Source organism: Bubalus bubalis, chromosome 3, assembly GCF_019923935.1.
Source record: "Bubalus bubalis isolate 160015118507 breed Murrah chromosome 3, NDDB_SH_1, whole genome shotgun sequence".
Classification (NCBI taxonomy): Eukaryota; Metazoa; Chordata; class Mammalia; order Artiodactyla; family Bovidae; genus Bubalus; species Bubalus bubalis.
The window spans coordinates 115743803-115768678 of record NC_059159.1 but is presented as its reverse complement, the minus strand read 5'-3'; the positions used below and the strand labels follow the sequence as shown (position 1 = coordinate 115768678).

Below are 24876 nucleotides of genomic sequence, written 5' to 3'. Positions count from 1 at the left end.
GAGGGCATGGCAACTCACTCCAGCATTCTTGCCTGGAGAATTCCATGGACAGAGGAGCCTGGCGGGCTACAATCCATGCAGTCGCAAAAAGTCAGACACGACTGAGCAACTAACACTATGGGAAAAAAAGAAGGAATTCGCATATATAAGTTAAGGATAGACTTTGGCTCACTGGCATTAAGCATACAATTAGTAGGACTTGGAGCACAGGGTATATTGTAACTATTGAAATTAAACAATAGCAAGATCAATGTGCTGTAAAATAGTCTTTGAAAGGAGGTTGCTATTTGGTCACTTGTTGTTACTTTACCACTGAGCCACCAGAGAAGCCCTGAAGTAAAATATTAGAAAATATGAAAGGAAGTAGTCCTATCTTCTGTAAGCTATGGGACTGTGGGCTTCTACATCATTTGTCATATTTCTTCTCACCTGTGTTGAGGCTCTGGGGTCTCCTTGGTCTGAGGGTGACTGCTTCTCCTTGCCCTGTCCCTCCAATCTTTCTGTCTTCCCTTTTCTCTCCTCCCTGCTGTCCTACAACATGCTCTGGTCTGCACGAATTCATTGCACAAGGGCCTGCCTGCTCTGTGACCTCATCTCTGCTAGAAACCTTAGACCTGGAGGTCACAGGCAAATGTGCTGTGTTTCTTTGCTTCTCTAAACATCCCGTGCAGGTAGAAGACATCGGTTCATGCACGGGTAGAAATTATACTATTAAAACCTTCAGGACCTGTCTTCAAGCCTAAAGAGTTTGCCAGATTTGATCTCCAATAATCACTTGCAAATATTTGCAAAGACTAAGAAAATTACAGAGGAAATGATATCTGTCTGGCCAAGTTTAGTATCTTTATTATTTCTCTTCCTGTTGTCAATTTGGATAGCAGAAGTGGGATGGCTAGGGAGCTGTCCTTAATTATTTCTCATTCCAAATGCTCCACTTACATATTAATCAGTTGTTTTCTTGGTTTACTCTGGGGTTGAGAGTTGTCGGGCTGCACACCTACAAGTCCAGTATTTGCCAGTCCCAAGAATTAGGCAACAGCCCTGAGCCAGCAACAGAGACATCTTAATGGTTTCATAGATGGGGGATCTTACACATCTGAAGTTCAGGGGCCCTGCAGCGAAACCCCACTGTGGTGGCAGACAGCAGGCGGGACAAAGCAGCAGTCTTCTCTACCCAAGGGTGGAGGGAGGCTAACCATTACAAGGGGAATTGACATCAGGTTGGCTCATCAGTTACCAGGGAAAGCAGATGGGTGTGCCCTTCTCTGGAGGCCCTTTGATAAACTATCACAGTGGAGATGTTCTGATCCACAGATTAGAACAATCACTAGCTGAGGCTTAGGGGCAAGTATGTTTAGGTTCTGTGATTAAGAGGGAAGGTCAGTCATGTGAGTAGCGTGTCCTTCAAGCAGGGACTGGTCAAGCAGGGGATGTACAGAGAGCAAGAGAACAATCATTTTGGATGGACCAATTATATAAGTATTAACCATTTATAGAGATTTTGAAGATACTCCCCCTTAACATGTGGAGAATCTTAGGAAGAAACTGACTAAGCATTTGGCAGAAACTTGGATGATTTTTCCAGTTTTTTATAAATCAGATGTATCTGGACTTGAAACCATGGATAGATTAACTTTGTGCAATTTCAGGAAATAGATTTTACTGGATTTATAGTTTGGCTAAAGATTTGAGGTCAGCGATCACCTTACTAGGAGGTTCTTACATAGCAATTTTGCCAAGTCTGATAGTACACTATAGAAAACTGCTGTGTGCTGGGGTCACAGCTGAGCGCTTTGCATGCAGCATTCCATTCTGTCCTCCCAAACCTGGGAGATACGAGGAAACTGAGGTGCAGTCACTTGCCCAAAGTCACAAGAGTCATGTTTCAAACCAAGGGAGCTCACAGTCCTGGCCCTTCCCACTCCCACCTTCCCCCAGCAACAGGAGCTCAGCCCAGGTGTTTTGAATGTGCGTTGATGTCAGCTCGGACACATATCAATGAGATCCTACTGGAGATACAAAGTACATCAAGCTTTTTCCTAAATAATCAAGGAAAGAAAGAGATGCAGACCCGGCTTGCAAATTTTTTTTTTCATAAAGGCTTTGGAGTTCCTGTCTTTTGAGTTGGTACATTTATTTACCCAGTTGACATATGTAAATGAAATCAATACCTGAGAGTGTGTTCCTAAGTCCTTGTTAAGGATGTGAGTTTTTCAAAGTATTCAGTGTTGGATAAACTACAAATGATAATGATTGATTCAAATTTGATATTATTATGAATCATTACATTAAAAGTCAACTAGTCTTTGCTCTTTTAAAATAATAACCTTTAATAGAGTAATTTATGAGGTATTCTTTGATAAATTGTGACAGAAGAAATAGTGAAGCTTGTCATGGCAGTAAGAGTGAAGAGTGGTATTTAAAATGCATATCCTAATAATCCTGTATCCTATATCCTAATAATCTCCTTTCCTGATCACTTTCAGAAGCAGAAATGATGCTAATAAAACTGGTACCTTGTGGAACGTACCTTGGCAGCACATTTTTCATCATGCACAGTATATAGAAGCAGCCTTACAAACAGCTAGGCGTTAAAATTGAGCGTGATTGTATGACCAGCAGATGTCTTAACTTGTAACTGAAGAATATTTAAGGCATGATAAAATGTGTATCTTTCCCTTTGGCTAAATAGTCTGTTACTTTACCAAAATGCCCACGTAACCACTCTGTCCATGTATCTGGACCTCACTTATTTAAATCAAGTGTGTCACTTGGCCTTTTTTAGAAGAAAGCTCAGGAAATGCACAATAACTGAATTGTGAACACAAGTTATAAGCAAAGAATCACAGGCCCTTGACCCAAGTTCTGGCATCAGTTAGTCCATTTGTGGATCACTCAGACCGTCTGCATCTCTGAGCCCTGAAAAGCTGCATCCCTTTGTGTCTGGGGTGCATCCTACCTCAGAGAGCAGCTGAGAACAACTCCTAGATGACTGTAAGGCCCTCAGTGGTGATTGAGCAGTCTTCACGCTTATTTCTTGTGTCTAGTTAAAGGCTATGTTCTAGACCTAACGGAGAATATAAATAAATAAGGCTCTGATATGAGGGGGAAATAGCGACAGGGAGAGGCTGGCAGGTGGGTGACTTGGATCATAGAAATGAATGAGGGTCTCATTTAAATTGTATTCTTTGCAAAGTGTGAGAACTTGTGTTTACTGGCAAAGTAATGACTTGCAAAAGTTAGGAAAACTGATGTTCAGATCTCTGGTTTAATGCTGGTTCTTGCTGGAGGGAAGTACCACCTTGGCAGAGTGCCAACCCATGCTGTCATTGGCAGCAGGACTACAAGGGCTAGAGACATGAACTAGTGTCCCTTGAGGCCCGTTGATAATTTTTTGTGCAGAGTTTTGGGCAAAGTCATAGCCTGAAGAAAGCCAACTTCCTGTAGGGGTCTTGGGCCACGTCCACAGGATCTGGCCTTTTTCTTGATAGGAGGGAGGTTTGTACGAGAGCCAAAAGGAAGGAAGGCAGAGGCTGCTTACCTCCAGGCAGGTAATTGTGTCTCTCTCTGCAAGCCACACTGGAGATGTCTGATAGAGCTTCCTGTTGGCCTCTGCTCCCTGCCAGCCCTGGAGACAGGCAGGCAGTGGGAGCCAGCAGCTTCTTTCATGACTGGCGGGGGCAGGAGTGCATACATTCTTCATGGGGCCCAGTGTGTTTATGCCTCCCAGCCCCCACTGTAAAATGTAAAGGAAGAGGAATTGTTTCACAGTCTCAACATGGAAAATTTTCTTACTTGATACCTAAGTTGCAGAGATCAGAATGCCACAAAATGTTTTACACAGAATCATCACAGGTCCCTCCAGTCGGTCCTGGATTTCAATTCCCTTTTGCTTTTGCTCTTCTTTTTTCCTCATACTCTCTCCATCTCTCAAGAGTCAACTCAGAACTACATTGCTTTTAAGCCTTCCCCACTCAAACCTTTCCTGCGTATGTGACCCCAGCCTCTTTTTAACCACTCTTAGGGGCTCATCCATAGACCTGTGCTTCCCTGGTGGCTCAGTGGTAAAGAACTTGCCTACCAGTGCAGGAGACACGGGTTTGATCCCTCCTGGGTTGGGAAGATCCCCTGGAGGAGAAAACAGCAACCCACATCAATATTCTTGCCTGGAAAATTCCTTGCATAGAGGAGCCTAGTGGACTACAGTCCATGGGGTCACAAAGCCGGACACCACTGAGCACACATGCAGATGCAGGTGGCAGATAACATTAGTTCCAGGTGTACAGCATAGTGACCCAGTGTTTGTATATATTGCAAAATGATCACCACAATAAGTCTAGATAACATCCATCACCTCACAGTTTTAATTTCTTTTCTTGTGATGAGGACTTTTAAGATCTACGTCTTAGCAGCTTACAAATATATAATACAGTCTTGTTAACTGTAGTCATCATGCTGTATATTACATCCCCAGGACTGACTTATTTTATAATTGGAAGTTTGTACCTTTTAACTACCTTTACCTGTTTCACCCATCTTCTGCCTCCCTACCTCTGGTAACCAATCTGTTCTCTGTATCTATACTTGTTTTTACTTTTTATCTGTTTAAGTTAGTTAGTTTGGGCTGTGCTGGGTCTTTGTTGCTGCACGCAGACTCTCTCTAGTCGTGGCAAGCAGGAGCTGCTCTAGTCGCAGTGCTCTGGCTTCTCGTTGCTGCGGCCTCTCGTATGTGGAATCCTCCTAGACAATGCACGTCTCCTAAACTGGCAGGTGAGTTCTTTGTCCCTGAGCCACCAGGGAAGCCCCTATTTTTAAGAATCAACATAAATGAGATTATATGGTATGTCTTTCTCTGTCTGATTTATTCCACTTAGCATAATACCCTCAAGGTTCATCTATTTTGTTGTAAATGGCATGATTTTCTTTTTTATGGCTGAATAATATTCCATTACATGTATATGTATGTGTGCATGTGTTATATATATTATACATATACACATTGTAAGGAACTGACATGTGTATATATTAACTGTGCTATATATGCATATATATACATTCTACATAAATAATTATGCATATACATGTATATATATTATACATATGTGAGTTTTCTTGATCCATTCATCTGCTGATGATGCAGTTTGCTTCCATGTCTTAGCTAGTGTAAATAATGTTGCAGTGAACATGGGTGTGTAGATATCTTTTCAAGTTAGTGTTTTTATTTCCTTCAGATACATACCCAAAAGTGGAATTGCTAGATCATATAATAGTTCTGTTTTTCATTTTTTGAGGAACTTCCTTACTGTTTTCCATAGCAGCTGCACCACTTTAATAGTTCTACCAACTGTCCACAAGGCTTCCCTTTCCTCCAATCCTTGCTCCTACTTTTTTTTTTTTTTTGTCTTTTTGATGCTAACCATTCTGACAGGCGTGAGGTGATACCTCACAGTATTTAGATTTGCATTTCCCTGATGATTAGTGTTGTTGAGCATCTTTTCACGTAGTTACTATTGGCCATCTGTATGTCTTCTTTGGAAAAACGTCTCTTCAGATCCTCTGCCTATGTTTTAACCACAATTTGTGTTTTTGCTGTTGGATTTGTGTGAGAATTGTGAGAATCAATATGGGATGTTAAGGATTAGAGTTGTGAGACCCCCTCAACAATAGCCTGAACCAGTCCTTTTCTGATGATCTTGGTTCCACCATTCTGCTTGTGATTTACACGATGGGGAGCAGGGAGCCTCTCCTTCAGCCCAGGCCAGAGATCAAGATAGAGATTAGCACTCCACCTCTTCACTGATTACAGGCTTGGGAGGAGCAACTCACCTGATCAGTGTTGTCTTAAGTCTGTTTCAGCTTAGGTAACAAAACACCATAGACCAGGTGGCTTATAAATGACAGGTATATGTTTCTCACAGCCCTGGGGCTGGGAGGATCAAGCCTTGGGCAGTTTCAGCATCTGGTGAGCGCCTGCCTCCTGGTTCATAGATGGCCATCCTCTTGCTGTGTCCTCACATAGCAGAAGGTGTGAGGTCTCTTTTAAAAACAGCGTTAATCCCAGTTACCTCCTGATGGCCTAGCTTTTGAAAACTTACATTGGGGGTAAGGATTTCACCATATGTACGTCAGAGTGACAGAGTTAACAGCAAATGGTCTGGGCAAGACTGACATTTCTGTGGCCACGTTTACTTGAGGCAGGGTGACTGCGTGGAGACCACTCAACCCACTGTGCTCACTCTCGGGCAGACTGTCCTCGGCCTCTGTGACCCTTTGCTTTTTCCATGTTTCTAAGGGTGGGGACTCAGTCAGTTCAGTCGCTCAGTTGTGTCTGACTGTTTGCAACTCCATGGACTGCAGCATGCCAGGCTTCCCTTCCCCCAGCTTCACCAACTCCCAGAGCTTGCTCAGACTTGTGGGTGGGGACTAGGTAGGCCCATTGATCTCTGCTCCCTCTGTTCCAGCTCTCTCACCAGGCCACCCTTCATTGCTTTCCGTTCAGGAGAAGCGGTATATGGGGTCAACAACAAGTCAGAAACCTCCTTGGGCCTCAAGTATAAGCAGTCCCACCTGGTTAATAAAGAGCCTTAGTGTTTGGAACAGAGTAAAAACCTTAATTGACATCCTCTTTGAATTGACTGGTTTTAACCCCAAGAGGAGGAGCATACGATTGCACCACTTCCCTAAGACTGCAGGAGAAGGCGGTGGCAATCCACTCTAGTACTCTTGCCTGGAAAATCCCATGGGCGGAGGAGACTGGTAGGCTGCAGTCCATGGGGTCGCACAGATAGACACGACTGAGCAACTTCACTTTCACTTTTCACTTTCATGCATTGGAGAAGGCAATCACAACTCACTCCAGTGTTCTTGCCTGGAGAATCCCAGGGACGGAGGAGCCTGGTGGGCTGCCCTCTGTGGGGTCGCACAGAGTCAGACACGACTGAAGCGACTTAGCAGCAGCAGCAGCCTGAGACTCCTTTTAAACTTGTCTTCAGAGGTGAACAGATCCTCACATGTATGACTGATAAATTCAGTGTCTCATATGTTGTTATTTTGTTCTCTTAAAATAACAACTCCAGGCCCTAGAGAATTACTAAAAAGCAAGTGACACCAGTCTCCTGGGACACACCATTCCCCCACAGACTTGAGTTTTTACTGAGCAGAGTGGATTGTGCCTCCCTCTCTGCACAGTCCATCACCTTGCAAGACGTCATAAAAACCTGATGTTAGTCTCATTTAGGATTTAGTCTGGGGGCTTTGAGCAGGAGTATATCGATTTGTAAACATTCCCCTGGGGGTTAAAAGTATTAGAAATTCTCACTGTGGAGTGAAGAACAACTTACACGGCATAAAGTAAGAATCATAATTCAGTTCAGTCGCTCAGTCGTGTCCGACTCTTTGCGACCCCATGAACCGCAGCACACCAGGCCTCCCTGTCTATCACCAACTCCTGGAGTCCACCCAAACCCATGTCCATTGAGTCATTGATGCCATCCAACCATCGCATCCTCTGTCATCCCCTTCTCCTCCTGCCCTCAATCTTTTCCAGCATCAGGGTCTTTTCAGATGAGTCAGCTCTTCACATCAGGTGGCCAAAGTATTGGAGTTTCAGCTTCAACATCAGTCCTTCCAATGAACACCCAGGACTGATATGCTTTAGGATGGACTGGTTGGATCTCCTTGCAGTCCAAGGGACTCTCAAGAGTCTTCTCCAACACTACAGTCAAAAGCATCAATTCTTCGGTGCTCAGCTTTCATTATAGTCCAACTCTCACATCCATACATGACCACTGGAAAAACCATAGCCCTAACTAGATAGACGTTTGTTGGCAAAGTAATGTCTCTGCTTTTGAATATGCCATCTAGGTTGGTCATAACTTTCCTTCCAAGGAGTAAGCGTCTTTTAATTTCATGGCTGCAGTCACCATCTGCAGTGATTTTGGAGCCCAGAAAAATAAAGTCAGCCACTATTTCCACCGTTTCCCCATCTACCTGCCATGAAGTGATGGGACTGGATGCCATGATCTTAGTTTTCTGAATGTTGAACTTTAAGCCAACTTTTTCACTCTCCTCTTTCACTTTCATCAAGAGGCTCTTTAGTTCCTCTTCACTTTCTGCCATAAGGGTGGTGTCATCTGCATATCTGAGGTTATTGATATTTCTCCCAAGCAGTCTTGATTCCAGCTTCTGCTTCCTCCAGCCCAGCGTTTCTCATGATGAATCTTAATTGGGAGAGACAAAAAGCAGGAAGCCAGCACGGTTAGATTTTCATCGCACAACTCGGGCACTGGGCTGGATGTGTGACTAGCACTTCTTATCATGAAAACAGGACAGGGCATCGTATTTCTCGCCGTGGTCCCTAGCTCAGCAAGCTCTCTGCACCTTCCACCTCCAAGTGCATGCTGTATGTCAGCAGCATCAGCCTCACCTCCAAGCTTATTAGAAATGCAGGCTCCTGGGTCCCACCCCAAGCTGAGTCACAGCCCGTGTCCCCAGGTGATTCATAACACATGCTAATTTGGAGAAGCCCACCTCCATCACAGTGCTTCCCAAAGTTAACCCTACATCAGAATCCCCTGGAGGGCCTGCTAAAAATGTCGATCCCTAGGGCTCACCCCCTAAGATTGAGGGCGGTTTTTGGTTGTTGTTGTTGTTGTTCTGGCAGTGCTGCACAGCGTTCAAGATCATAGCTCCCTGATCAGGGATTGAAGCCATGCCCACTGCATTGGAGGCATGGAGTCTCAACCACTGAATCACCAGGCAAGTCCCTGAGATTGAATTTGGTAGATCTGGTTGGAGGTATATGGGTGCTAATGCTGCTGATCAGCCACCCACTTTGCTGCTCTTTAGCTTTCCCCTGAGTGAGAAGCTCCTGCCGAGGCCACACAGCATTTGCCAAGTTGGAAAACAGCCTAGAGCAACCCCAGACTGCAGACACTGACAAAGCTTCAATGGGACCAGGCCAGTCAGCAGGCTCACCTCCACCGTGGCCCCGGCTGCAGCAGCCCTGGGCACAGAGGGATAGGCACCGCCACAAGACATCTCAAGGACCCAGGGCTAGGCATAGTCCACTGTCTCCACTGTGTCCTAGTATGAGGCCCCCTTACAGTAGACCCCCATCTGGAGCTTGGGGGATCCAGTTCTGATTTGAAACTTAATCATAGAGACTTCAGGTGCCTCCTTGTTCGTGAACTCAAAGTCAGGACCACTCCTCTCCCCTTTCTAGTCTCTACCCCGGGTCTAACCACTTACCGTTAGACTTCAATCTAAAAAAGGTCCCAGTTGGGCCCTCCCCTGGGGACCCCATCATACCCCTTCTGGAGAGTGCTAATCACAGTGATAAGCCTTTCAGATGGAGGCTACCTGGTTGAGGCCAAGGTGTACATACCCGCTCTTTAGACATGACTTCTCTGAAGGCCACAGTATGATTTTCTGGAATTGCTACAACTGTAAATAAGAAAAAAAGTTAATTCTTCCATCAGGGATGTCACTATCTAATTAACCGTCTTTAGATCCTTTAATTCTTTCCGTTTTATTAGGGCCTTTGCTTTCCTTCAGTCATGAAATTTTCAACCTGTAAAATCTCAGGCTACAAGAGATCATTTCTCAGTGAATATTGTTTCCAGGCTTAAAATTTTGTTACTGGTGATGACGATCAGTAAAAGGCATATAGATTGTAAAAATTCTGTTTTTAAAGGCTGTTCATATTATTTATATTAAATATGTGCTGCGAAATAAACACTGTCCCTTGAAGTAACCCATCCCTCCATATTTAATTAGCTAATGGTAGGCACAAAGTGTAAAGGTAAAGAGATTGTGATGCCACAAACTTGGCCTCTGTGCACCAGAGTCGAGTCGAATCTCAGAGACAGTTTTGAATGAAACAGAAAAGAACAGCTTTATTGCTTTTCCAGGCAAAGGGGGCCACAGGGGACTCGTGCCCTCAGGACAGTGTGTCCTTACCCAGGGGGCTTGGTGAGCAGTTTTATAGCAGTGTTCAGGGTGGGATTGCTGGTGAGGACCAGGGTGTGTGCAAGACCTGCACTCCTTGCATCTGGCCTCAGGTGGTCTCCTGATAAGCTTCTATGATTCTGGGGGTTATCCCATCTGTGACCTGTTCTCTGCAATGAAGCGTGTTTCGTCTAGTAATTAATATCTTTCATTTTTTGGGGGTTTTAGTTCTGCAGACAAGCTCAAAGGTATTGTTATGTGTATTCCTTGAGGCGGAACCATGACCCTGTTCTGAGGCTGTATCCCTCACTTCCCTAATTAGCAGCTGTTTGCCCTTTGAAACTCAGGGAAGGCTGAAGCCTGTTTCCTACAAACAAGAAATGGGAGACAGAGGAAGGCTTGCATGATCAGGAGCCCACAGCATTCTGCTCAATTTCGATTGGTGGTGATGGACTTCGTCAGGTTTGGTAAAGGTCTCCTTTTGAACAGTAGGCCTTTTCAGCTTGATTTGAATTGGAACACTTTACAGAAGAAAAGAGCAAGACATATTCAGGATATAGGAAATCGCTTGGTGAGCTTAACTTCCCAGAACTTTTTCTGGAACAGCAGTCAAAGGGTAATGCAGAAGAGTGTAGTTGGCCTCTATAATGCTGAACTGTGAAACTCAGGACACATTCTACATCGGGAAGGTAAAAGCTGAGCAGAATGTGTTAACAGCTTGAACCGTTAGTCTTCAAGATCATCCTTCAAACATCTTTCATTCACTTCCTTTTAGAAATTTGAGAATGAAGTGGATCCAGCTATATCAATCAAAAGCATTAGTTTTTTTTTTTTTATTTTATATTGAACTAGAGTTAACAATATTGTGTTAACAGTTTCAGGTGTACAGCAAAGTGGTTCAGTGATAAATAGCATTCTTTTTCAAAGTCTGTGAGCCTGTTTCTGTTTTGTAAATGAGTTCATTTGCATCATTTTTGGGGGGATTCTGCGTATAAATAATATATTGTTTTTCTCTGAGAAGTATTTTAGATATAATAAGATCCAGAAAAAAAAACAGTTCAAACTAGCTTAAAAACTAAAGAGTACTTAATTCGTTGATGTTACTAAAAAATGCAGAAGCATCACCAGGTTTTGGCATGGTTTGACCAAGAAGTTAAAACCTAGTTTCTTTTTCTTCCTGTTTCAAAATGGTTGCTGGAAGCTCAAGGCTACACGATGCTTCTTCCACTTTTTTCATGAAAGCTGGTTCTCTGTTCCAAAGCTCTTGGCAAAAATCCTGGAGTTTAACTGGACTGGTTGAGCAGCTTGGCTACACTGGTAACCAAAAAACAAGGGAAGCAGTAGTCCAAGTGACAGGAACCTGGATTCAGAGCCCAGCCCTGAATCACCCCAGGTACAAGGAGAATAGGATTATTTGTTTAGTTGCCAAGTCATGTCTGACTCTTTGTGACCCTATGAACTGTAGCCTGCCAGGCTCCTCTGTCCATGGGGTTCTTCAGGGAAGAATACTGGAGTGGGTTGCCATTTCCTTCTCCAAGGGATCTTCCTGACCCAGGGATTGAACCCACTTTTTGAATAGGATCCTCTGGCTTAAGCCATTAAGCCACCTGTTAGCAGTAGACATGGGCTCAATCCTCAGCAGGCTTTTCCATTGCCCCAGACTTGGTCATAACACATAGATCCAAGACAGGGGGATGGAGAGTGTTCTCTGTTGTCTGAGAAAATGCAGGCCCAAGGAGGATCCTCCAAATCTGCCGCTTTGGTCTGTGACCAAGGGCGGGAATGATTTAGAAGCAAGTGTGTCTGTAGAAGGAAGAGTTGGTGAATAGATGTGGGCTAAGCGAGGAGGCTGTCTAGCTTTTGGCTGGTGAGTGATCACCCGAGTCAGAAGTACCCTTGAAACATCTTCATTTGTAAGAGCAGGCTGACTAATTCCTTAAGAATTCATAGAGGTTTTCTGTTACCTAGACTGACTTGATAGATAGCTTCAGTTGAAAACACTGAAGGTGGTGAGCAATATTACATTTGTATCTCCAACTAATTACTATGTATAGGTCCACAGTTGTGTATGAAAATTATAGTGAAACTTAGGGAGACAGGGTGTTCTGATAAATAGGAAATGTGTGATCTAAAAATATTTTTCCATGTGTTTTTCTAATCAGGGAATGTGTGTGTGTGTGTATGTGTGTATGTAAAAAATAATACTTCTAAAAAATATTGATGCACTTTGGGCAAAGAATAAAGTAACTTTGTTTTGACTGTTATGTAATAGAACTAATTGTGAAGTCCCTAGTACATATAGGTTAAGAAATGCAAAATGAAGCCTGGTACTTAGTTTTTGATACAGATCTTAAGTATTTGGCCATGAATGAATAGTTCTTGGTGGGCATTTGTGACAGTGTGCCAGGTACAACTTGATTCTCTAGGCTTTGATGATTCTTTTTCTACCTTAAAAGTTCTATCAGTGGATATTTATTATTATTATTCTCTTCTGCTCGTCAGCCTGAGAGTTTGCCTAATGAAAAGAGCTGCTGAGCCTTTTGCATGTAAATCCTGATGCCATGGAAGCTCAGCCCAAGGCCATAGAAATTGAATGCATACCAAAGATGGGTTGGACTTACAAAGCAAACAGTTCCCAGGCTGAGTGATCATGTAATTCACGCCTTGTTTTTCTGCTGATTTTTTTTTTCAGAACCGAATGGAGGAAAGCAAAGCACTCTTTAGAACAATTATCACGTATCCCTGGTTCCAGAACTCCTCAGTTATTCTGTTCTTAAACAAGAAAGATCTTCTAGAGGAGAAAATTATGTATTCCCACCTAGTTGACTATTTCCCGGAATACGATGGTAAGTCTTCACTCTTCAGCCAGCGCGTTAGCCAGGGAAACATCCCACCTCCTGAGACCAGGGCCAGAGCTGACACACTCCCGTACTCCATCAGTGCCTCAGAAGCCCACGTGTTGATGGAGTATGAATCATTGTTTGTCCTGTCTTTTAATGACCTGAAATGTTTCACTTACCAACAGTGATGAAAGTTACACTTACTTCAAAATACATAAGAAGCTTTCTTTTATATCAGAGGAGGGAACCATCCCCTAGTTTTGACTATGTATCAACCATTATAGTTCCCTCTTGAGTTCCCTTTCATTTGGTAACAGTCTGCCTCTCCTTCTCTCTGGAGAGAAAACAGAATTTTGTGGTCAAGAGCCCATGGTCTGAAGTCCATCTGTCAGCTTCAAATCCCAGTTCTGATACTTCCTATTTGTAAACCTTGATCAAGTAACTGAATTGCTCTGGGCTTTAGAACCAAACTTTTGTTTTGTTGACTGTAATAGATAACATAAGTGTGAGATTTCAGCATGATGCCTAACACAGATATTTTCTTCCTGAGAGAAGGCACCCATCTTTTAAGCTCTGCCTGTAGCACCCACTTTGGGACCCCTGTCTATGTACTTTGCATTATTTACTTCCTTCTTATAACAGATCTTGCCTCCTCAACTAGACTGAAATCCTGGATGACTGAGCACAACACCCAGCCCCTTCTGAGAAATATTACTTGCTGACAGATTGGTAACAAAATGCATCCATACCAGCCACTGTGAAACAGGTGAAAGAGTCCCAGCCACTGCCCTGTAAGACTTGCCTGCAGGGTGCACACTCAGCTCCCCACACATGCTCGAGTCTAGATTAGGAGTGGCTAACTGTGGGCTTCCTAGGTGGCTCAGGGGTAAAGAGTCTACCTGCCAAGCAGGAGACTCAGCTCTGATCCCTGGTCAGGAAGATCCCTGGAGAAGGAAATGGCAACCCACTCCAGGATTCTTGCCTGGGAAAGCCCATGAACAGAGGAGCCTGATGGGGTCGCAAAAGAGTCAGACATGACTGAATGACTAAACAACTATGGCCTGTTGCCTCTTTTTATAAGTAAAATTTTACTGAAACAGCCACACCCACTCATTTATATGCTGTCTGGCTGCTTTTATGCTACAGCAGCAGAACTAAGTGGTTGTGATAGAGCTCAAGTGGCCCAGAAGCTCAAAATATTTACTCTGTGGTCCTTAAACAGAGAAAGCTTGCCAAACCCAGATCTAAGTGAATAGCGTGTAAGAGGACAAACTTTGAATGTCGCACAGTACTGCACCAGCTCAGCCACTTACCGGCGGTGGGGCCTCAGTCACGTTTAAGTATTCAGTTTCCTCCCGGGTAAAAAAGAATTGAATGGAATCACGTATGCAAGTCACGTAGCTCGGTGCCTGGCAGAGAGAAGAACACAAACCCCAAAGTACCTATTCTAGAGGTGCAACAAGAGAATGGGCTGTTTTTAAAAAATGCTTTATCAGCATAAGCTATCTGGTGTGTATGTCAACTCAGCAGCATTTTTGTACTTCTAGGAACTCCTTAAGAAAGGTAATTACTTCAAAACTAATACTCAGTTTGGCCTCATAGCTTTCCCCAAAGATGCCAACACATCGAGGATGGAGTTTCACTCATCTTTCATCACACATGTGTTTGGTGTGATGCTGCTCTTGGAAGGGAAATGTTACATGTTAATGAACTGAAGTTCCTTCTCAAATGCACATAGAATTCTAACGTGTAGGGATGTTATCATGCTGGTTTTGTCTGCAGTGTGTTCCCATCCTCTGTCCAAGTAGCTTTTCCTTTGTGCTTTGAGGTCCCTTTAAAAACAAATACTTGCCTAGCCTGTTCTCTTTTCCTCCTTTTACTTGGCCACTAGCCTGCCACCAAGTCACAGATGCCCGAGCCTGTAGTCCTCAGTGCTCCTGAGCAAACCATGGAAGGAGGCAACCTAGCACTAGTTCTCTCCCACAGCAGCAGGCTGACTCCTTAAACACGAGACCAGCCCAAATAAGGTGGGCACGAAGCGTCCGGCTTACCACCCAACACACATGCTTGCCTCGTATGGCTGGAAGGGGAGACTTGTTTTAGTCTTTCTCAGAATTTGGTGAAAATCCACGAATGAGAAATGACCACCACCCCCTGACATAGCACAAGCATAGCACAAGCTATGCATAGCACATGCATAGTAGGCAGCATGTTTTCATTATGTGCATACTTACGGGATGACAGAGCAGACCCACCGAGGCTCAGGGCACCCACACAGCACACATAGAACAGCACACCAGGGTTGGTTTTCCTGCGATAAAGACCCTAAGTAAGTGTTAGAGTACTGTTCTTCCTTCTCTGTGTGGCTTCTTCCTCTTCTTTTTACATATCTTCTTTGTCCAGTGAGTTCCCAATTCCCCATCACTATAAGTAAGAGCATCTTCCTTCCAACATGAGCCCACTGTGAATGTTGTTAAATCTGAAGTTTGTTTTTTTTTTCACTGTCCATCTTCCCTGGTAACACACGTCACGCATATAGGAAACTTGTCTGTGGAAAAAGAATAAAAGACGCTGATAGTTATTCCTAAAGCAGATGCGGCTGTCATTCCAGGAGACTTCAGGCCCTTGTAAGATGAGCTGAGAGAAAAAATTCTAGGCCCACTCTGCAGTGACATGTTTATAATACACATGTTTATAGTATTATAAATTTCACACTTCCACATTTCTGTACTTACAAGGTCTTAATCATAATGAATGTCATTTCTTTATTTCTCTTCAGAAAGGAGAATTAGCATTTCCACATGGACTTGAATTGCAAAACTGTTCATAGAGACTCTGGGATTTTTGTTCCTGCTATGATGGCCGTAATGATTTCTTTGTAGTTTATGTTTATTCAGATAACAAATTATGCTTAAAAGCATAACAGACTCCACGTGCTCTTCAGTGAACTTGAGTTATATTCTGATATACTTTAGAGTTAAAAAAAGAAGAAAAGAGTCAAAAGAATAGACTTTTGTTTCCCAAAAAGAACAAGTAAAATTTCATTCACAAGCCAGAAGGATAATGTTCTTTTATGAAAATGGAAGTCTGCATCAGTTCTAACAATCTACAGGTCCATCTCCGGGAGATGGTGAAAGATAGGGAAGCCTGGTGTGCTGCAGTCCATGGGGTTGCAAAGAGTTGGACACGACTGAGCAACCGAACAATAACAACAATGGAATTGAGTTAAAAATAGTACATTAAATAAGCTAGGACACTAAATTTATATATGTATATATATCTCACATATTTTTAATTGGGGCAGTCTTTAATTCAGTATGGTGCCAGTCTTCTTAATCATTGACAATTTCAAATCTGGGCTAAGTCAGGAATTCAAACATTGCTTTTGTAACCTGTACAAGTGAGAATAATCTGCTTTCATGACTCTTCCTCCCAATGTCTGGCAGTGTTGGATATAAGCTAATTTGCTTATAAGATTGGTTTGAAAAGTTTTCAAGTTGACTTTCTGAAGCTTACCATGTATTTTGTTAGAATCTGTAGGCCCTCAGTAGAATTGTCAAAGATTTCTTTATCCCAAACAGTAAATAACAATACTGATTAAAAAAAAAATCTAAGCTGTGGATCCCAAGAGGGTTTTCTGAGGGAGGAGGAATGGAGCTTATAGTGCTTATCCCTCTTTCATGGTATAAAGCTAACTGGAAAATGGGAGAAATTCAGATGCATAGTGCCAAAAGATGCATATAAGAAGGTGCTCATTCTAGAACAACAGACAGAAAATGAAATAAATTATATAAAGAAAAAAGAAAGAAAGTGCTCAGTCCTTGATAGGTGGTAATGTTTTGGTATTGCTTTTAATTTACAACAAGTTTTAAATTAACATATTTATCAGGGTCTGTTATGTTTTTAAAACAGTTCTGCTGAGATATGATTCACACACAATATATAATTCATCCATTTAAAGCATATCATTCAATTTTTTTTGGTATGTGTCATTAGTTTCATAAATTATTGTAAAATATATGTAACGTGAAATTTTATCATTTTAACCATTTTTAAGCATGCAGTTCAGTGATACTATAATTACATTCACAGTGCAGAGCTGCTGCTGCTGCTGCTAAGTCACTTCAGTCGTGCCCGACTCTGTGCAACCCCATAGACGGCAGCCCACCAGGCTCCCCCGTCCCTGGGATTCTCCAGGCAAGAACACTGGAGTGGGTTGCCATTTCCTTCTCCAATGCAGGAAAGTGAAAAGTGAAAGTGAAGTTGCTCAGTCGTGTCCGACTCTTAGTGACCCCATGGACTGCAGCCTACCAGGCTCCTCCATCCATGGGATTTTCCAGGCAAGAGTACTGGAGTGGGGTGCCATTGCCTTCTCCACACAGTGCAGAGCAGCCATCTCTATTTCCAAAACTGTATCATTGCCCCCCAAAATTGTATAATCATTAATATCTCCCCATTTTCCCTTCTTCCTAACCCCTGTTAAACTCTAATCTACTTTCTATCTCTATAAATGTGCCTTTTTCAATACTTCACCTAAGTGGAATCCTGCAGTATATGTTGTTTTGTGTCCGACTTATTTTACCTGACATATTTTCAAGATTCATGTATGTTGTGGCATCTGTCAGAACTTACTTTTTATGGCTGAATAATATTCCATTGTCTGTATATACTACCCTTTGCTTTTCCATTCCTCTGTTGGTGGATCCTTGGGTTGTTTCCTTCTTTGGGGTAGATACCTAGGAATGGAATTGCTGGTTCATATGGTAATTCTGTGTTTAGCTTTTTGAGGACCCATCACACTGTTTTCCATTTTGCATTCCTAGCAACAATGCACAAGGGTTCAGATTCCTCCACATGCTTGCTAACACTTGTTGTCTTCCACTTGATTTGATTATAGCCGTTCAGGTAGATGTGAAGTGGTATCATATTGTGGTTTTGATTTGCATTTTCTAATAGTTATAATGTTTATCTTTTCATGTGCTTATAATGAACATCTTTTCATGTGCTTATTGGCCATTTGTATATCTTCTTGGGAGAAATGTTTATTTAAATCCCTTGCCCATCTTTTATCAGGTTGTCTTTTTATTGTTGAGTTGTAGGAGTTCTTGGTATATTCTGAATATTTATCCATTATCAGATGTATGATTTGCAAATGTTTTGTCCCATTCTGTAGGTTGTCTTTTTTTGTCATTCTTTTTTAAATTTATTTTTATTGAAGTATAGTTGAATTATAATGTGTTAATTACTGCTGTACAGTCAAGTGTGTATGTTGTCTTTTTACTTTCTTAATAATGTCCTTTGATGTGCAAAAGTTCTTAATTTTGATTAAGTCCAATCGATCTGTTTTCTTTTTTGTTGCCTGTGATTTTGGTGTCATATCTAAGACTGTATTGCAGAATTATCAAATAACTTCATAATATATCCTGATAAATGCATCATAATCCTTTTTAAAAACATCTAAGACAGTGCTTGGCACATAAGAGACCCTGGATAAATGTAAGAAAACATAAACCAGCTTTTTTTAATCATCACATGTAGTGAATTAAATTCTACGTAAATGTGGTTTTTTCAGAAACACCAGAAATGAGCCTGCAGAGGACAGTTGTAGACAGACCAGAGATTAAGAAACAGATTTTCTATTCTTAGAGAGATTTCAGTCTGGAGAATGTAAAATGATCGATAAAAAAGTGGGAGCAGGTTGGGTGGGGAGCACACAGGGGCAAATTGATGAGAGAGCTTGAGGCAGTTATATGATATGCACACTTGTTATGCAGCTGAAACCAGCATAGTTAACTCAGTCCAACCAGAAGTAAGCTAATCACATCCCTACCTGAAGATTCTGTGGTAGCTCCTTATGTCCCAAAGAATCAGAGCTAAACTTAGCCTGGCCTTCACACTACCTGCCTGTTCTCACAAGATCACATTCTGTGGATAGATGGAGGTGGATGCATGGGCAGCTCAAGTGAGAAAGAGGAGCCATGACACACAGCCGTGTCGGGGAGGATGCTCATAACAGATCAGATCTACAGTGAAGAGGTCTTCATGAGCATCAGTAAGCATGGAGCAAGTGCATTAGCAGATCAGCTAGCTGACAAATGTCCCCCTTCTCTCTTGGCCAACAGGGCCCCAGCGAGATGCCCAGGCAGCTCGAGAATTCATCCTGAAGATGTTCGTGGACCTGAACCCAGACAGTGACAAAATCATCTACTCGCACTTCACATGCGCCACAGACACCGAGAACATCCGCTTTGTGTTTGCTGCTGTCAAGGACACCATCCTCCAGTTGAACCTGAAGGAGTACAATCTGGTCTAATTGTGCCTCCTCGACACCGCCCTTCCCTTCCCTGGTGGGCTAGTGAAGCTAAACAAGAGGGACTGTATTTCTGTGGAAAACAATTTGCATAATACTAATTTATTGCCGTCCTGGACTCTGTGTGAGCGTGTCCACAGAGTTTGTAGTAAATATTATGATTTTATTTAAACTATTCAGAGGAAAAACAGGATGCTGAAGTACAGTCCCAGCACATTTCCTCTCTTTTTTTTAGGCAAAATCTTGTGACTCAATGTATTTTAAATTCTCAGTCATGCACTCACAAAAATAAGAGCTGTTTCTTCCTCTCTCTCTCTCTCTCTTTCTTTTCTATTAAGCAAAATGAAGTTGATTTTCCTTTTCCCAACCCATTCCTTCCTCTTGATTTTTCCCACATTACAATGGTCTTTATCGTAGTTCCATTCTTGGTCAAGTTTTTCTCTCAAATGATAGAGTCAGGACAATGTCATTCAATTTAAGCCATTGACATCAGCTTAATTTAACAGTTTGTGGTTTTTGCTGAAGGATTATAAGTATTAATACTGTGGTTTTAAATGTATTGCTCTGGATACACATATAGAGGTCTTTTTATATAAATATATTGTCTTGCCTCACTTTGGGCTGGGACAGTGGATGCCCGTTTAATGGTTAAGTGTCTTGTTTTTTGTTGTTTTTTTTTTTGAAGTTTACCTTCAGCCATAACTGGTTGCTCAGCAAACCATATAGAAGTCAGTAAAGCAAGGGCCAAGACACACAGAAGTTCTTCCTTTTGAAATATCATGTGCCATTGTTCTTCCTCTGTTTCTTGCCATTTTTTTCTCCACCCTCTTTTCTTCAAATTGCAGATGCCAAAAATATATGCCAACAGACACTACATTATCCCAATGGCTGCTGCCCAGATCCTTCTCATAGGTTGCTCTTAATTTTTTTTTTTCCCCTAAAACTTCTTCTCCCTCTTTTTTTTTCCCCCTTAGTGTTTGGGCCACAATTTTAAAATGACTTTTAACTATGGATATGTGTTGCCAAAGCTGGCTTTTAAAAAAAAATTAATGAGAGCTTAAAAGATGAAGGCCAGAATCTTAAAATGTGAGAGAGTAAGACTGTGAAGCCTAAAATGTTTGGCTGAGAATGAACCTGAAACACCAGTTGCCAAACTGTTGGTCACTGTAGATTTGATTCTTACAGTCCATCCTTTTATTTGCCCTTAAATCACGTTGTTTAGTGTCCACATTCCATGTTGAGCGTCTGAATCAGCAATGTGGAAAAGCTGTCTTGTGTGATACCCCATGAAATCTGCTTTTATCTTTTCATTTGAAGCCAGTTTACTCTCTCTCTGTTCTTTAAGGTCAAGTAGGTCTGCCAAAAACACTGGTCAATAGTATTACTCTGACACCTTTAATTTGCAGACTCTGAAGTTACTGCTAGTTTACCATCTTTAGGATCTTAAACTGGTGACTGATTGAGTTGAACTTAAGGAAGATTTGTGGACCGAAACTCTTAAGTAACCTCTCTGTTCTATAGAATGTGTATCTATGTAACTGAACGTAGTAGGAGAGAAATCTAGAATTCTATATGTGCAATTTTTCAACCAATGCAAAAAAAACAGCACATGTATTGATGATCTTCTGTCAAGCAGCTTGAATTGAAATATAATTTAAGAAAACAAATCATGATGGTTTAAACCTGCTGGGAAGGTAGAATTAGGCCATGATCCTGGTCTAATTTTACTACAGTACTATTTGGCAGGAGTCTATAAACTTTTATGTAAATCACTGTTTTGGAACAACAAAGGAGAGAGAAAATTAATGGCTTATCAGATGAGTACCAGAGTTATTCAATAATAATGGAATGTTCCCATTCTTTGCTCTGCCAGCCTCAAAGTACACAGATTACCTGGTTTTTCTCTCCTTATTCAGAAAGCACCTGTAATTTAATTAAGAAACAGACTGCCTATAGGTATAGTGCAATTATGAATGCTCTAATCATTGTACATACATCTCTCTCTTGATATTGCATCATCTTTACTGGCTTTGTAATCATTAATTTTTTGGCAGATTGAATGTGCTGTATTGATATGTATCTATGTAATTGTATGTCTCATAGCTAATTCACATTTTGAATAATGTTATTTTATTTACTTTTTTAAGAGAGGAGAATGTAAATTTGTCAGTTTATTTCTGACTAGGGATTTTTTTTTTTCCATTTAGAAAAGAAAAAGAAAAAAAAAAACCTTACTATCGTACAGAGCGGTACTAGCATCGTGCTATATAAAATCATTTGCACATTCCTAAGTAGAGGTATACTGATTATAAGACCCAAAGGTAATTTCATAGCAAAATACATAAAATCAGTTGGAGCTTTTATACAAACATGGAAACCAACTTTGTAGAACTTTTGCCATTTGACCTAGGATTGGAATATGAGCTTTTATACAATTCATATTCTTATTTGGCAAATGCACAGTTTAGTATTACCTCTCTGATGGCCTTTATTAGAAAGGCAGTTTTAGAAGCTATTGTGATCCACTAAGGAAATGTTTTAATAGCTAGCAACCACTGCTTGCCTGAAAGGGCGATCTTAAATTTGGTGCAGCAAAAAAAAAAAGAAAAAAAAAAGAGAAAAAAAAAAGGAAAAAAAAAAGTATAAACAACATTTGAAGGCCTACAGTGTGTATAGAGAAAACCTCATCACAAGATCATAAGTGTTAACAGTTTTAGGGAATCAGGATATTCTATTTAATAGAGCTATAGTAGATGTAGTCAATTAAACCTGATCTCAGAGCTCCAAGAAGCTGAGCAAAACAGGGAAAGATTGTTATATTTGTCTTCATGAAATTGGGATGGAATTGCTATGCAGAATTGAGGTTTGTGGTTTCACTGTTCATCTTAGGGTGCATGATAAGATCCCTTTTCTTGAGAAGGGAAAAAATTGATCACCCTGGTTACAGTGATGCATAGAAACTGATTGTATCCACACTAGTCAACTGAAGCTAAAGGATTTTCTTTTTTGTTTCTTTGGGGTTTTACTGAACGGGCTGGGGTGGGAAGGGATTCTTTTCAGTTTTGTATGAAAACAAAGTTTACTCATGCTTTATATTATTATTGTGATTGCAAGCGTTCTAAGCGTGTGCCGCTGGACCCCTCTTGTTGATGCTCTCAGTAACGGAGGCCTGTGGCAAGTTGTGTGGTGACTTGGGCATGTCTTATTCAAAAACAAAAACACAGAAACCTTTCTTCCGCAGACCAAGGCAAGCAGCCGTCTCATGACTCACTTAACACATTGCAGTGTACCAGTTTACAGATGATTTTGCCCTTTTTGCGTGACATGGCAGTTCCAACCCACAGAGAATCCCTTGTTTGTAAATTGGAGGTTTGTACTATGCCTTACAGAGCTTAAATTCAGAAGTTTGTGCCTCATATCTGAAACAAAGGGAAATAACATACCCATTCAAAAGTAAATAACTCCCTTCAAAGTTGTTTGTTTTTCGATACATTTTCATATAAAGAGCTCTGTTGAATGTCATGAATTGAGTGGGGGAGAAAATATTCTAGAAACCTGCATATGTTGTTTACTAGCAGATGACATCTACAAAAGGTATTTGAAGAACACCGAAACTTGTAATTTTTTGTAGATTAGCTAGCAGGTCTAATATTTAAAAAGGTAATTCAGCTAAAGGACAATTTACTTTTTGTACTTCAGACTATCTTGATTGTCAAGGTGTACGAACTGTAATTTTAAAATTTATACTGCCACATGATTGTAAATTTTAGTTGTCTTAAGTTAGTAATGGGTGAAAAGCTATTTATGCTGGATATGGGTCAAAAATGACTATTATTTGCAAAAAAATATATAAAAATAATGGGAAGAAAGGGCTGCATAATGAGATACTGCAAGACTCAGATACTGGTTGGAAATAATCTTCAAGTTACCCTCAATTTCCCTTTGTTTTCAGTTTCTCAAAAAGAATGAATGAAATGAAATATAGCAGAATGTTAACCCATATAAAAATAAAGTGTACCCAAATATTGTAACGTATATTGCTGCTCTTCTTAAAATTAAATAAGGGTTTAAAACCACTTAATTGGTAATTGACAACATCTCAATTGACAGATAAGGTGTGCTTGGTATACATATTTTCTTCCAAAGACTTTTCTTTGGTTAGAAACACACAAAAATTGAAACTAGTAATATTGTATGTTTTATCTATCTCTACATATTTCCAGCATATGTAGCATTAATAGATCTGTCCTGGTAACTATGTCTTTGGGATTTCATTTTGATTCCATCAATTTAGGAAAAGAAATGGCTTAGTTGTATACGATTAGCTAGAGATTTTTGGAGCCAGGCACCTGCTGCTTCGTAGATACTTAGTATAAAGTTGCCATTTGTTTTTCTCACAGGATAACAATTTCTTGCTGTCTCAACTACCAATGCTCTTCAGTAACCCTCTTGCCTCTAGAATCATCTGTTCAAAGTATGCATACACACCTAGCACATAGTAGGTGCTCAAGTATTAATTTTCTTCTTACCTCCCTTCCCATGTATCCTCCATTTCGCTGTATGATTCCAACCCAATAGTAAACAACATGTACACGTTACGAAAACATCTATGGGTAAAATTGGATCTCACTTGGATGAAGGAATTCTAACTTCCATATAAGCTTTGGTAGACAGAAAAAAAAAAAAAGAAAAACAGGGAGGAAGATATTCTTCAGTAGAATATTTTTAAATTTAGAAAAGAAAGATGGAAAATTACTATGTAACTTTGTTCAGGTTACTTTGACTGAAACACATGTTTTTGGTGGATTTCTTTTCCTCAAAGAACTCTCTAAATGCAACTTGCTGGATTCCTCACCTGTCATCATGTTGGAAACCCTTCCTAGACTTATGTATTTAGGGAGTTTTGTCAGAAAACATTTTTAACTTGCAGTATTTAAAAGAATCATATTTACTGTTCTTAAAATGTCATTCAAATGCATGTATTGTCTATTGTTTGGGGAAGGGAACTAGTTTTGCAAAAAAAAAACACCTAATGTTGTATAATAATGCCCCAATGATCTTGCTGGTTAAAAATACAGTATTTTTGGCCATAAGTTTGTACTACAGTATTCTTCATTCTTGAGTTTTCCTTCTCTTGAAGTTGCCTAAGCCTCTCCTAGAATGTTTTTGCATTATAAGGAGTATTGGGATCAATCGTTCCTTCTCTAAAGCACTGTATGATGCACGTCCATTTCCCAAAGTAGATAGGTTCAGTAGTTTTTAAACGAATAAAAGAGAATTTCCTTTCTGAATATAATCAGAAATTTCCAACTTCTTTAGTGGAAACACTTATATTGATAGTATTTATCAAATTTCTTTTTTTTTAAATCTTGCCCTAATTTAGGTTGCAAGCAATTTGTTAAAACAAGGTTAAATAGCTGCTCAATAAAGACTTATAACAAGCCACGTGTCTTCACCCTTAGGCTGTCTCTTCAGAGAAAGAACGCAGGCCTCACAGGCAGAGGCTTGGCTTAGGGTTTCCTGTCTCGGGCCTGGGAGCGTGGGTCCACTCCACGTGCCAAAGGACCTGAGGTAGATGTCCTTTAAGACGGTGACTTTTAGAAACATACATCAAGGCTTTTGAGAGGAGCTGAAATCTAGCTTTTCTTTTTCTAGCAGTTTTGTGAAGTTGGGGTGATAGCGGCAAGTTCTTGCCAGAAAATTGGTGTGTATGGAGGGATGTGAAACCGTAACAGGAGACTCCTGCTACTTGTGATAGGGTTTTTGTATTTGGCAGCC

General features: G+C 41.0%; 1 protein-coding gene across 1 annotated transcript in view; it reads left to right on the top strand.

Moving 5' to 3' along the window:
• The window catches only part of LOC102409250 (guanine nucleotide-binding protein G(q) subunit alpha), a 318910-nt gene extending 294719 nt beyond the window's left edge, over positions 1 to 24191 (top strand). Inside the window, exons 6-7 of the mRNA XM_006074411.4 lie at positions 12641 to 12794; positions 18911 to 24191. Of these exons, the coding sequence (XP_006074473.1) occupies positions 12641 to 12794; positions 18911 to 19101 (345 nt within the window). The 3' untranslated portion in view covers positions 19102 to 24191. The remainder of the gene's footprint in view (positions 1 to 12640; positions 12795 to 18910) is intronic.
• Positions 24192 to 24876: the final 685 nt, after the last annotated feature.